The following is a 12635-nucleotide window of genomic DNA, read 5'->3' as shown; positions in this document are numbered from 1 at the left end:
GAGATTTCGCGCTCCTCTCGGTGTATCTGAAGCATCAGTGAGGAGGGGGTGAAAATCTCCCTCAGGGATGGCTCAAAATTCATCGGAAATGGGGGGGGAGAACCCCAAAATCCGCCTCCTCAAATTTTAGCCAAATCAGCTTAAAAAATCACGAAAACTTCACGATTCGTCCTCAAAATGTTTTAAACGGTCCGAAATCAACGGGGCCGCGCTGTTTGACCCCAAAATTCCCAAAAAATCGCCTCAAAATCCCACCCCCGCCATTTTCCCTCCTCAAAATGGCGGCACCCTCTTCACCGCTCTCTGTACCCTTCTCAAGATGGCGGCGCCTCTCGCGAGATTTCGCGCTCCTCTCTCGCTCTCGGTGTAGCTGAAGCATCGGTGGGGAGGGGGTGAAAATCTCCCTCAGGGATGGCTCAAAATTCATCGAAAATGGGGGGGGAGCACCCCAAAATCCCACTCCTCAAATTTTAGCCAAATCAGCTTAAAAATTCACGAAAACTTCACGATTCGTCCTCAAAATGTTGCAAACGCTCCGAAATTAACAGGGCCGCGCTGTTTGATCCCAAAATTCCCAAAAAATCGCCTCAAAATCCCACCCCGCCGTTTTCCCTCCTCAAAATGGCGGCGCCCTCTTCACGGCTTTCTGAACCCTTCTCAAGATGGCGGCGGCTCTCGCGAGATTTCGCGCTCCTTTCTCGCTCTCGTCGTATCTGAAGCATCGGTGGGGAGGGGGTGAAAAATCTTAATCTCCCTCAGGGATGGCTCAAAATTCATCGAAAATGGGGGGGGAGCACCCCAAAATCCCACTCCTCAAATTTTATCCAAATCAGCCCAAAAATTCGCGACAACGCCACGATTCGTCCTGAAAATGTTGCAAACGCCCCGAAATCAACAGGGCCGCGCTGTTTGACCCCAAAATTCCCTCAAAATTTCCTCAAAATCCCCTCAAAATCCCCCCCCGCCGTTTTCCCTCCTCAAAATGGCGGCGCCCTCTTCACCGCTTTCTGAACCCTTCTCAAGATGGCGGCGGCTCTCGCGAGATTTCGCGCTCCTTTCTCTCTCTGCGCGGGCGCCGCGGGGGCCGCTGGGATCGCGGCGGACCCGGCGCAGACGGAGCCGGCGGAGCGGCCGCCATGGTGAGAGAGAAAGCCCCCGGGGGAGGAGGAGGAGGAGGCGGCGGCGGCGGCTCCGCGGCGATTTTGGGGCCGTTTCGGAGCTTTTTGTCACTTTAGGATCGGGAAAAGCGCGAAGGAATTGCCCGAAATGCCGAAATTTCGCCCTAAAACCGCTTTCCCCCATCCCCCCCCCCCCACATAAGCGAGCGCGGGCGGCTCCCCTCAGCGAGGCCACGCCCACTCCGCGCGCGCCCCCTCAGCGAGGCCACGCCCACCTCCCCTCAGGCCGACCACGCCCTTCGATAATCCCAAACCTTGATTTGTTTTTATGCAAACAACGCTTAAATTTTAACAGCCACGCCCCTTTCTGCTTTAATTACACCTTTTATTAATTAGTTATGCCCTTAAAAGGCAAACCCCGCCTTATTTTTGTGCTGGCCACGCCTTTTTTTTTACAAGCCACGCCCCATCCTAAGCTTAACCCCGCTCGCTCCCTCAGCAGCCGCGGCTTGAAATGGGAATAAAAATCCCTCAAAAATGGAATAAAAACCCTCAAAATTTTGAATAAAATCCTCAAAAATCGAATTTTTTCGGCCTCCAGGACGTGTTCCTGATGATCCGGCGGCACAAGACGACGATTTTCACCGAGGCCAAGGAATCTTCGACCGTGCTGGAGCTGAAGAGAATCGTGCAGGGAATCCTGCACCGGCCGCCCGAGGAGCAGCGGCTCTACAAGGCGGGCAACGAGGGGTTCATGGGGGATTTTTGGGGGAATTTTGGGGGTTTTTTGGAAATTTGAGGGGTTTTGGGGGGTTTGAGGGGGTTTGGGGTTTTTTTTGAAATTTGAGGGGTTTGAGAGGGGTTTTGGGTGGGATTTTGGAGGGGAGTTGAGAGGGGGAGTTCGGGGGATTTGAGGGGAAATTTTGGGGGTTTTTAGGGGAAATTTTGGGGATTTAGGGGAGTTTTAGGGGGCGTTTGGGGGTTTTTCAGGAAATTTTGGGGATTTTAGGGGGGATTTGGGGGTTTTTAGGGGAAATTTTGGGGATTTTAGGGGGGATTTTAAGGGGGACGTGAGGGGGGACGTGAGGGGGAATTGGGGAGGTTTGGGGGTATCTGAGGAGATTTGAGGGGGATTTTAGGGGAATTTTTGGGGGATTTAGGGGAAATTTTGTGGATTTTTGTGGATTTTAGGGGAAATTTTGGGGATTTTTGGGGGGATTGAAGGGAGTTTGGGGGGTTTTAGGGGAAATTTTGGGGATTTTAGGGGAGATTTAAGGGGAATGTGAGGGGGGATGTGAGGGGGAATTGGGGAGGTTTGGGGGTATCTGAGGAGATTTGAGGGGGATTTGGGGATTTTAGGGGAAATTTTGAGGATATTTTGGACATACTTCAGGGGATATTTTGGGTTAAATTTGGGGATATTTTGGGGTAATTTTCGGGATATTTTGGGGTAATTTCAGGGATATTTCAGGGGATATTTTGGACATACTTTGGGTTAAATTTGGGGATATTTTGGGGTAATTGCAGGAATGTTTTAGGGATATTTTGGGGTAATTTCAGGAATGTTTTAGGGATATTTTGGGGTAATTGCAGGAATGTTTTAGGGATATTTTGGGGTAATTTTGGGGATATTTTGAGGATATTTCAGGGATATTTTGGGGATATTTTGTGCACACCTCAGGGGCTCTTTTGGGTTAAATTTGGGGCTATTTTGGGTTAAATTTGGGGATTTTTTGGGCATATTTCAGGGGATATTTTGGGATAATTTCAGGAATATTTTAGGGATATTTTGGGGATATTTTGAGGATATTTCAGGGATATTTTGGGTATATGTTGTGCACACCTCGGGCTCTTTTGGGTTAAACTTGGGGATATTTTGGGGTAATTTCAGGGGATATTTTGGGTTAAATTTGGGGATATTTTGTGCACATCTCAGGGGCTATTTTGGGTTAAATTTGGGGCTATTTTGGGTTAAATTTGAGGATATTTGGGGCACACCTCAGGGGCTATTTTGGGTTAAATTTGGGGCTATTTTGGGTTAAATTTGAGGATATTTTGGGTTAAATTTGGGGCTATTTTGGGGTAATTTCAGGGATATTTTGGGTTAAATTTGGGGCTATTTTGGGTTAAATTTGGGGCTATTTTGGGGTAATTTCAGGGCTATTTTGGGGTAATTTCAGGGGATATTTCAGGGCTATTTTGGGTTAATTTCAGGGCTATTTTGGGTTAAATTTCCGGCGCTTTTCGGTTATTTGGGGCTACCAGCTGCTGGAGGATTCCAAGACTTTGGGCTACTTTGGGGGCTAAATTTAGACGGCGCCCCCCTATTTTGGCCGCCTAACTTTAAAACGGGTGAAAACGGGATTTGGGGTAAAAAAGTTTGGGGTGAAAACGGGATTTGGGGGAAAACGGGGATTTGGGGGGAAAACGGGGAGTTTGGGGTGAATAAATGGGATTTGGGGGAAAACGGGATTTGGGGTGAAAAACGGGGATTTGGGTGAATAAATGGGTTGGGGTGTATAAATGGGATTTGGGGTGAAAACGGGGATTTGGGGGACGGGTTTTGGGGGTTGGGGGGGTGGGGTAGGGTTGGGGTGAGGGTTGGGGTGGAGGGGTTTGGGGTGAATATGGATTTGGGGGAAAGGGGATTTGGGGTGAATAAATGGGATTTGGGGGGAAAAACGGGGATTTGGGGTGAAAAACGGGGATTTGGGGTGAATAAATGGGATTTGGGGTGAATAAATGGGATTTGGGGTGAAAAAGGGGATTTGGGGAAAACGGGATTTGGGGGAAAAACGGGGATTTGGGGGAAAAAAGGGGGATTTGGGGTGAATAAATGGGATTTGGGGGGAAAAATGGGGATTTTGGGTGAATAAATGGGGATTTGGGGTGAAAACCGGGGATTTGGGGTGAATAAATGGGATTTGGGGGAAAAACGGGGATTTTGGGGGAAAAATGGGGATTTTGGGGTCCCTGGGGGTCCTAAGGGGGTTTGGGGAGGAAAAAAGGGGATTTTGGGGGAAAAAGGGGGGTGTACAAATGGGATTTGGGGTGAAAAAGGGGATTTGGGGTGAAAAGCGGGGATTTTGGGGTGAAAAACGGGGATTTGGGGTGAATAAATGGGATTTGGGGTGAAAAACGGGGATTTGGGGGGAAAACGGGGATTTGGGGTGAATAAATGGGGATTTGGGGTGAAAACCGGGGATTTGGGGGGAAAAACGGGGATTTGGGGTGAAAAACGGGGATTTGGGGTGAATAAATGGGATTTGGGGGGAAAAACGGGCATTTGGGTGAAAAACGGGGATTTGGGGGGAAAAACAGGGATTTGGGTGAAAAACGGGGATTTGGGGGTGAAAACCGGGGATTTGGGGTGGAAAACGGGGATTTGGGGTGGAAAAACGGGGATTTGGGGTGGAAAACGGGATTTGGGGGTGGAAAACGGGGATTTGGGGTGGAAAACGGGGATTTGGGGTGAAAAATGGGGATTTTGGGTGAATAAATGGGATTTGGGGGGAAAAACGGGGATTTTGGGTGAATAAATGGGATTTGGGGGGAAAAACGGGGATTTTGGGGGAAAAATGGGGATTTTGGGGTCCCTGGGGGTCCTAAGGGGGTTTGGGAGTGAAAACGGGGATTTTGGGGGGAAAAAAGGGGAGTTTGGGGTGTATAAATGGGATTTGGGGTGAAAAAAGGGGATTTGGGGTGAAAAACGGGGATTTTGGGGTGTCTGGGGGTCCTGGGGGTTTGGGGGTGAAAAACGGGGATTTGGGGTGAAAAATGGGGATTTGGGGTGGAAAACGGGGAGTTTGGGGTGAATAAATGGGATTTGGGGGGAAAAACGGGGAGTTTGGGGTGAATAAATGGGATTTGGGGGGGAAAAAGGGGATTTGGGGTGAATAAATGGGATTTGGGGTGAATAAATGGGATTTGGGGTGAAAACGGGGATTTGGGGGAAAAAACGGGGATTTGGGGGGAAAACGGGGATTTGGGGGAAAAACGGGGATTTGGGGTGAATAAATGGGATTTGGGGGAAAAATGGGGATTTTGGGGTGAATAAATGGGGATTTGGGGTGAAAAACGGGGATTTGGGGTGAATAAATGGGATTTGGGGGGAAAACGGGGATTTTGGGGGAAAATGGGGATTTTGGGGTCCCTGGGGGTCCTAAGGGGGGTTTGGGGTGAAAAAAGGGGATTTTGGGGGGAAAAAAGGGGGAGTTTGGGGTGTATAAATGGGATTTGGGGTGAAAAAAGGGGATTTGGGGTGAAAAACGGGGATTTTGGGGTGAAAAACGGGGATTTGGGGTGAATAAATGGGATTTGGGGTGAAAAACGGGGATTTGGGGTGAAAACGGGATTTGGGGTGAATAAATGGGATTTGGGGTGAAAACCGGGATTTGGGGGAAAAACGGGATTTGGGGTGAAACGGGGATTTGGGGTGAATAAATGGGATTTGGGGGAAAACGGGCATTTGGGTGAAAACGGGATTTGGGGGGAAAACAGGATTTGGGTGGAAAAGGATTTTTGGGGTGAAAACCGGGATTTGGGGTGAAAACGGGGATTTGGGGTGGAAAACGGGGATTTGGGGGTGAAAATGGGGATTTTGGGTGAATAAATGGGATTTGGGGGGAAAACGGGGATTTTGGGGGAAAAAATGGGGATTTTGGGGTCCCTGGGGGCCCGAGGGGTTTGGGAGTGAAAAGGAGGTTTTGGGGGAAAAAAGGGAGTTTGGGGTGTATAAATGGGATTTGGGGTGAAAAAAGGGATTTGGGGGTGAAAAACGGGATTTTGGGGTGTCTGGGGGTCCTGGGGGTTTGGGGTGGAAAGGGGATTTGGGGTGAAAAATGGGGATTTGGGGTGGAAAACGGGAGTTTGGGGTGAATAAATGGGATTTGGGGGAAAACGGGAGTTTGGGGTGAATAAATGGGATTTGGGGGAAAAGGGATTGTTTGGGGTGAAAACGGGGATTTGGGGTGAATAAATGGGATTTGGGGTGAATAAATGGGATTTGGGGTGAAAACCGGGGATTTGGGGGAAAAACGGGGATTTGGGGGAAAAGCGGGGATTTGGGGTGAATAAATGGGATTTGGGGGGAAAACGGGATTTTGGGGGGAAAAATGGGGATTTTGGGGTCCCTGGGGGTCCTAAGGGTGGAGTGAGAAAAAGGGGATTTTGGGGGAAAAAGGGAGTTTGGGGTGTATAAATGGGATTTGGGGTGAAAAAGGGGATTTGGGGGTGAAAACGGGATTTTTGGGGTGAAAACGGGATTTGGGGTGAATAAATGGGATTTGGGGTGAAAACGGGATTTGGGTGAAAACGGGATTTGGGGTGAATAAATGGGATTTGGGGTTAAAGTTTGGGGGTGAAAATGGGATTTGGGGTGAATGTGGGATTTGGGGAAAAACGGGCATTTGGGTGAAAAGGGGATTTGGGGAAAAACAGGGATTTGGGTGAAAACGGGGATTTGGGGTGAAAACCGGGGATTTTGGGGTGAAAACGGGGATTTGGGGTGGAAAACGGGATTTGGGGTGAAAAGGGGGATTTGGGGGTGAAAAATGGGGATTTTGGGTGAATAAATGGGATTTTGGGGGGGAAAAAGGGGGGATTTTGGGTGAATAAATGGGATTTGGGGGGGAAAACGGGGATTTTGGGGGAAAAATGGGGATTTTGGGGTCCCTGGGGGTCCTAAGGGGGTTTGGGAGTGAAAAACGGGGATTTTGGGGGGAAAAAAGGGGAGTTTGGGGTGTATAAATGGGATTTGGGGTGAAAAAAGGGGATTTGGGGTGAAAACGGGGATTTTGGGGTGAAAAACGGGGATTTTGGGTGAAAACCGGGGATTTTGGGGTGAATAAATGGGATTTGGGGTGAAAACCGGGGATTTGGGTGAAGGGTTTGGGGAAAACGGGGATTTGGGGTGAATAAATGGGATTTGGGGGGAAAAATGGGGATTTTGGGGTGAAACCGGGATTTGGGGGGGGAAACGGGATTTGGGGTGGAAAAGGGGATTTTGGGGTGAAACTGGGGGATTTGGTTGGGTTTGGTGTTTGGGGGTGTTTGGGAGTGAAAAACGGGGATTTGGGGTGTGAAATGGGGATTTGGGGTGAATAAAGGGGATTTTGGGGGTCTAAAGGGGATTTTGGGGTGAAAAATGGGGATTTTGGGGTCCCTGGGGGTCCTGGGGGGTTTGGGATGGAAAATGGGGATTTTTATGGGGAAAATGGGGGTTTGGGGTGACTAAAGGGGATTTTGGGGGGAAAAATGGGGATTTTTGGGGTTTTTTTGGGGGGATTTTTTGGAGATTTTTTTGAAGGATTTTTTTGGGGATTTTTTTTGGGGATTTTTGTGTCCCCACATTCAATTTTAACCCTTTCCCCCCCGATTTGCAGAGGAATCCTTCGAGGGGCTGCTGGGGGAGATTTCAGGGTGGGATTTTGGGATTTTTTGGGGGTTTTTTGGAGTTTTTTGTGGGGGATTTTTTGGAGGATTTTTTGGGGTTTTTTTGGAGGATTTTTTGGGTTTTTTTTTGGGAATTTTTGGGGGATTTTTTGGAGGATTTTGGGGGGATTTTTTGGGAATTTTGGGGGCTTTTTTGGGGGCTTTTTTGGTTTGGGGATTTTTTGGGGATTTTTTTGGGATTTCTGTGCTCCTTAAGTTCAATTTTAATCCTTTCCCCCCGATTCCCAGAGGAATCCTTCGAGGGGCTGCTGGGGTGGATTTCAGGCTGCGATTTTGGGATTTTTTGGGGATATTTTGGGGTTTTGGGGGAGGCTTTTTGGGGGATTTTTTGGAGGATTTTTTGGGGATTTTTTGGGGGATTTTTTTGGGGATTTTTTTGCTGATTTTTTGGGGTTTTTTTTGGGATTTTTTCGTGGGATTTTTTGGGGGTTTTTGGGATTTTTTGGGGGATTTTTTGGGATTTTTTTTGGATTTTTGGATTTTTGTGCTCCTTAAATTCAATTTTAATCCTTTCCCCCCGATTCCCAGAGGAATCCTTCGAGGGGCTGCTGGGGGAGATTTCAGGCCGCGATTTTGGGATTTTTTGGGTTTTTTTTGGGGGGGGGGTTTGGGGTTTTTTGGGCTTTTTTTGGGGGTTTTTTCGAATTTTTTGGGGGTTTTTGGAGGATTTTTTGGGGGATTGTTTTGGGGATTTTTTGGGGGATTTTTTGGAGGATTTTTGGGGGTTTTTTCGGATTTTTTTGGGATTTTTATGGGGTTTTTTTGGAGGATTTTTGGGGGGTTTTTTTGTGAATTTTTGGGGGATTTTTTGGGCTTTTTTTGGGGGATTTTTTGAGGATTTTTTTTTGGGATTTTTGTGCTCCCCACATTCAATTTTAACCCTTTCCCGCCCGAATGCAGAGGAATCCTTCGAGGGGCTGCTGGGGTGGATTTCAGGCTGGGATTTTGGGATTTTTTGGGGATATTTTGGGGTTTTTGGGGGACTTTTTTTGGGGATTTTTTTGGGGGATTTTTTGGAGGATTTTTTGGGGATTTTTGGGGATTTTTTTTTGGGGATTTTTTGGGGGGTTTTTTGGGGATTTTTTGGGGGATTTTTTTTTTTTTTTTTTTGGTTTTTGGGGGGATTTTTTGGGGTTTTTTGTTTTGGGATTTTTGGGGGGATTTTTTGGGAATTTTTTTTTTTTGTTTTTGGGGATTTTTTGGGGATTTTGGGGGATTTTTTTTTTGGGGATTTTTGGGGGGATTTTTTTAACCCTTTGGTTTGCAGAGGAATTTTGGGGGTGTGGGTTTGGGGTTTTTTTTTTGGGGGATTTTTTGGGGGATTTTTTTGGGATTTTTTTGGGGGTTTTGGGCTCCCCACATTCAATTTTAACCCTTTCCCCGGTTTGCAGAGGAATCCTTCGAGGGGCTGCGCATCGAGCCGTTCTCGAGCCCCCCGGAGCTGCCGGACGTGATGAAGCCTCAGGACTCGAGCGGCGCCGCCACCGACCCCCCCCTGCCCTGAGGGGCCTTTTTGGGCTGAAATCCGCCCGGTTTGGGGCTCCCGGGTGGGGGGGGCAGGGGAAAATGGGAAAAAATGGGGAAAAAATGGGAAAAAAATGGGGAAAAAATGGAAAAAATGGGGAAAAATGGTAAAAAAGGGGGAAAAAATGGGAAAAAAATGGGGAAAAATGGAAAAAAATGGGGGAAAAAATGGGGAAAAAATGGGAAAAAAATGGAAAAAATTAAAAATTTCAAATAAAAACATCCCCTGGAAATGGCTGAGGGGAGCTCAGAGTGAATTTTTTGGGGTTTTTTGGGGTCTGAAGGGGAATTTTGGGGGGGAAATTGGAGATTTTGGGGTTGTGAAGGGGAATTTTGGGGTCCCAAGGGAAAATTTGGGGTTTTGGGGAAATTTTGGGGTCATAAAGGGAAATTTTGGTGTCCTGGGAGGATTTTGGGGGGAAATTTTGGGGTCGCAAGAGAAAATATTGGGGAAATTTTGGGGATCCTGTGAAGATTTTTGGGGGGAAATTTTGGGGTCATAAAAGGAAATTTCAGGGTTCCAAAATAATATTTGGGGGTTTTAAGGGAAATTTTGGGGATCCTGGAAAGATTTTGGGGTTCCAAGAGAAAATTTGGGATTTTTGGGGAAATTCTGGGGCTTCTGGAAGGGAATTTGGGGTTCCCAAGAGAAAATTTTGGGGTTTTGGGGGAAATTTTGGGGATCCTGGGAGGATTTGGGGGGAAATTTTGGGGTCCCAAGGGAATTTTTGGGGGGAAATCTTGGGGTCATAAAAGGAAATTTTGGGGTCCCAGGAGAATATTTTGGGTTTTAGGGAGGAATTTTGGGGATCCTGGAAGGGAATTTGGGGTTCCCAAGAGAAAATTTTGGGTTTTTTGGGGGAATTTTGGGGATTTTTGGCTCTTTGGGGTTTTTCCATCCCCCCCCCCCCCCAAAGAATGGACCAACCCAAGCCCCGCCCCCTCCCCAAGCCACGCCCCAATCACAGACCACGCCCTTAATCACAGACCACGCCCACTCCATTTTGGGTCGTTTTAATGTAAAACAGGAAACCGAACGAAAAGGGGGGCGGGGCTTGCGGAGAAAATGGGCGGGGCCTCGGAGAAAACCGGGCGGGGCTTAAACAGGAAAGGGCGGGGGCAAAGCATTGGGGGCGTGGTCAAGGGAGAACAGGCGGAGCTTGGATAGGAAAAGGGGTGGAGCTTGCAGATGAAAGGGGAGGGATGAGGAAAAAAGGGGGCGGGGCCTGAAGTCGGGGGCGGAGCTTCGGGGGGCGGAGCTGTAAGAGAAGAGAGGGGTGAGGAGGGGGCGGGGCCAGAGCGCCCCCCAGCGGCCGGGGGGACCCAAAATTTGGGGGGAGGGGACCCCGAGAGCGACCAAGCCCCGCCCCCAATGTGCCCAAACCCCGCCCCCCCTTAAAGTGACCCCGCCCCCCTTAAAGTGACCCCGCCCCAAATCCTGCCATGGGGCAAAAGCTCCAAAGCCCCCAGACCCAAAATGCCCCAAATCTGCCCCAAAACCCCTCCCCAGGCTGAGCCTTGGAACCCCAAAATTCCCCCACCTAAAATTGGATTTTAAGCACAAAACCAACCCCGAAATTCAGAGGTTTTGCCCCAAATTCCACCCCCAAAATGGAGGTTTCACCCCAAATTCCACCCCCAAAATGGGCAAGGTCACCCGAAAATCCAACCCCCAAACCGAGCGGTTTTACCCCAAAATCCACCCCCGAAAACGGCAAATTTACCCCGAAATCCACCCCCAAAATTGACAATTCCAGCCTAAAATCCACCCCAAAATCCACCCCCAAAAATGGCAAATTTACCCCAAAATCCGCCCCCAAAATTGACAATTCCAGCCTAAAATCCACCCCAAAATCCACCCCCAAAAATGGCAAAATTCACCCCAAAATCCACCCCCAAAAATGGCAAAATTCTCCCCAAAATCCACCCCCAAAAATGGCAACATTCGCCCCAAAATCCACCCCCCACAACCTGCAAATTTACCCTGAAATCCACCCCCAAAAATGGCAAATTTACCCCAAAATCCACCCCAAAATCCACCCCCAAAAGTGGCAAAATTCACCCCAATATCCACCCCCAAAAATGGCAACATTCGCCCCAAAATCCACCCCCCAAAACCTGCAGATTTACCCCAAAATGCACACCCAAAAATGGCAAAATTTACCCCAAAACCCGCCCCCGAAAATTGCAATATTCACCCCAAAATCCACCCCCAAAATGGACAATTCCAGCCTAAAATCCACCCCAAAATCCACCCCCAAAAGTGGCAAATTTACCCCAAAATCCACCCCAAAAATTGACAATTCCAGCCTAAAATCCGCCCTTCAATTGGGAATTTTCACCTCCAAAATCCGCCCCCAAACTCAGCATTTTTACCCCCAAACCCGGACATTTTTAACCCCAAATTGTGACATTTTGACCCAAAATCCACCCCAAAATTGACATTTCCAGCCTAAAATCCCTCAGAGCGGGGAATTTTCCACCTCCAAATAGCCGACCCCCAAACAACCCAAACATTTTCACCCCAAACCCCACATTTTAACCCCAAAATCCAACATTTCCACCCAAAATTATGCCCCAAAATTACTATTTTTTACCCCCCAAAATCCACCCCAAAACTGGGCGTTTTTCATCCCAAAATCCACCCCCAAACGGGACATTTTCACCCCAAAAAAGGGAATTTTCACCCCAAGTTCTGCCCCAAAATCCACCCCTTAAATTAAAAGTTTTTACCCCAAATTCCTCCCCAAACCTGCCCCAAAACTGGGAATTTTCACCCCAAAATGGGCATTTTTACCTGAATTTTTCACCCCAAAATGGGAATTTTTAACCCAAAATCCATCCCCAAAATGAGAATTTTTTACCCCAAAATGGGAATTTTTACCCCAAGTTTCCCACCCCCAATGGGAATTTTTTATCCCAATTTTCCCACCCCAAAATGGTAATTTTTGACCCAAAATGGGAAATTTTTTACCATGAATTTTTACCCCAAAATGGGAATTTTTTACCCCAAGATCCATGCCCAAAATGAGAATTTTTTACCCCAAATTTCCCCCCAAAATGAGAATTTTTTACCCCAAAATTGGAATTTTTTACCCTAAAGTTCCCCCCCCAAAATGGGAATTTTTTACCCCAAATTACACCCCCAAAATGAGAATTTTTTACCCCAAAATTGGAATTCTTTACCCCAAATTTCCCCCCCAAAATGGGAATTTTACTCCCAAATTTCCCACCCCAAAATGGGAATTTTTGACCCAAAATGCGAATTTTTTACCACAAATTTTTACCCCAAAATGGGAATTTTTTACCTCAAAATCCATCCCCAAAAAGGAAATTTTACTCCCAAATTCCCCCAAAATGGGAATTTTACCCCAAATTCCTCCCCCCAAAATGGGAATTTTTTACCTCAAATTTCCCCCCCAAAATGAGAATTTTTTACCCCAAAATCCATCCCCAAATGGGAATTTTTTACCCCAAAATGGGAAATTTTTACCCCAAAATACAAATTTTTTACCCCAAATTTCCCACCCCAAAATGGAA

At 47.5% G+C, this 12635-nt stretch overlaps 1 protein-coding gene across 1 annotated transcript; it reads left to right on the top strand.

Moving 5' to 3' along the window:
• Nucleotides 1–1048: 1048 nt before the first annotated feature.
• ELOB (elongin B) lies at nucleotides 1049–9197 on the top strand. The gene is given in 4 exon segments (XM_030970509.1): nucleotides 1049–1139; nucleotides 1720–1858; nucleotides 3379–3444; nucleotides 8945–9197. Coding segments are annotated over 4 exon segments (339 nt in total). The 5' UTR covers nucleotides 1049–1136; the 3' UTR covers nucleotides 9076–9197.
• The last annotated feature ends 3438 nt before the right edge of the window (nucleotides 9198–12635 follow it).

Source organism: Camarhynchus parvulus, unplaced genomic scaffold (assembly GCF_901933205.1).
Source record: "Camarhynchus parvulus unplaced genomic scaffold, STF_HiC, whole genome shotgun sequence".
NCBI lineage: Eukaryota > Metazoa > Chordata > Aves > Passeriformes > Thraupidae > Camarhynchus > Camarhynchus parvulus.
The sequence above is the reverse complement of the archived record's forward strand: the minus strand, read 5'-3'. Positions and strand labels throughout refer to the sequence as shown.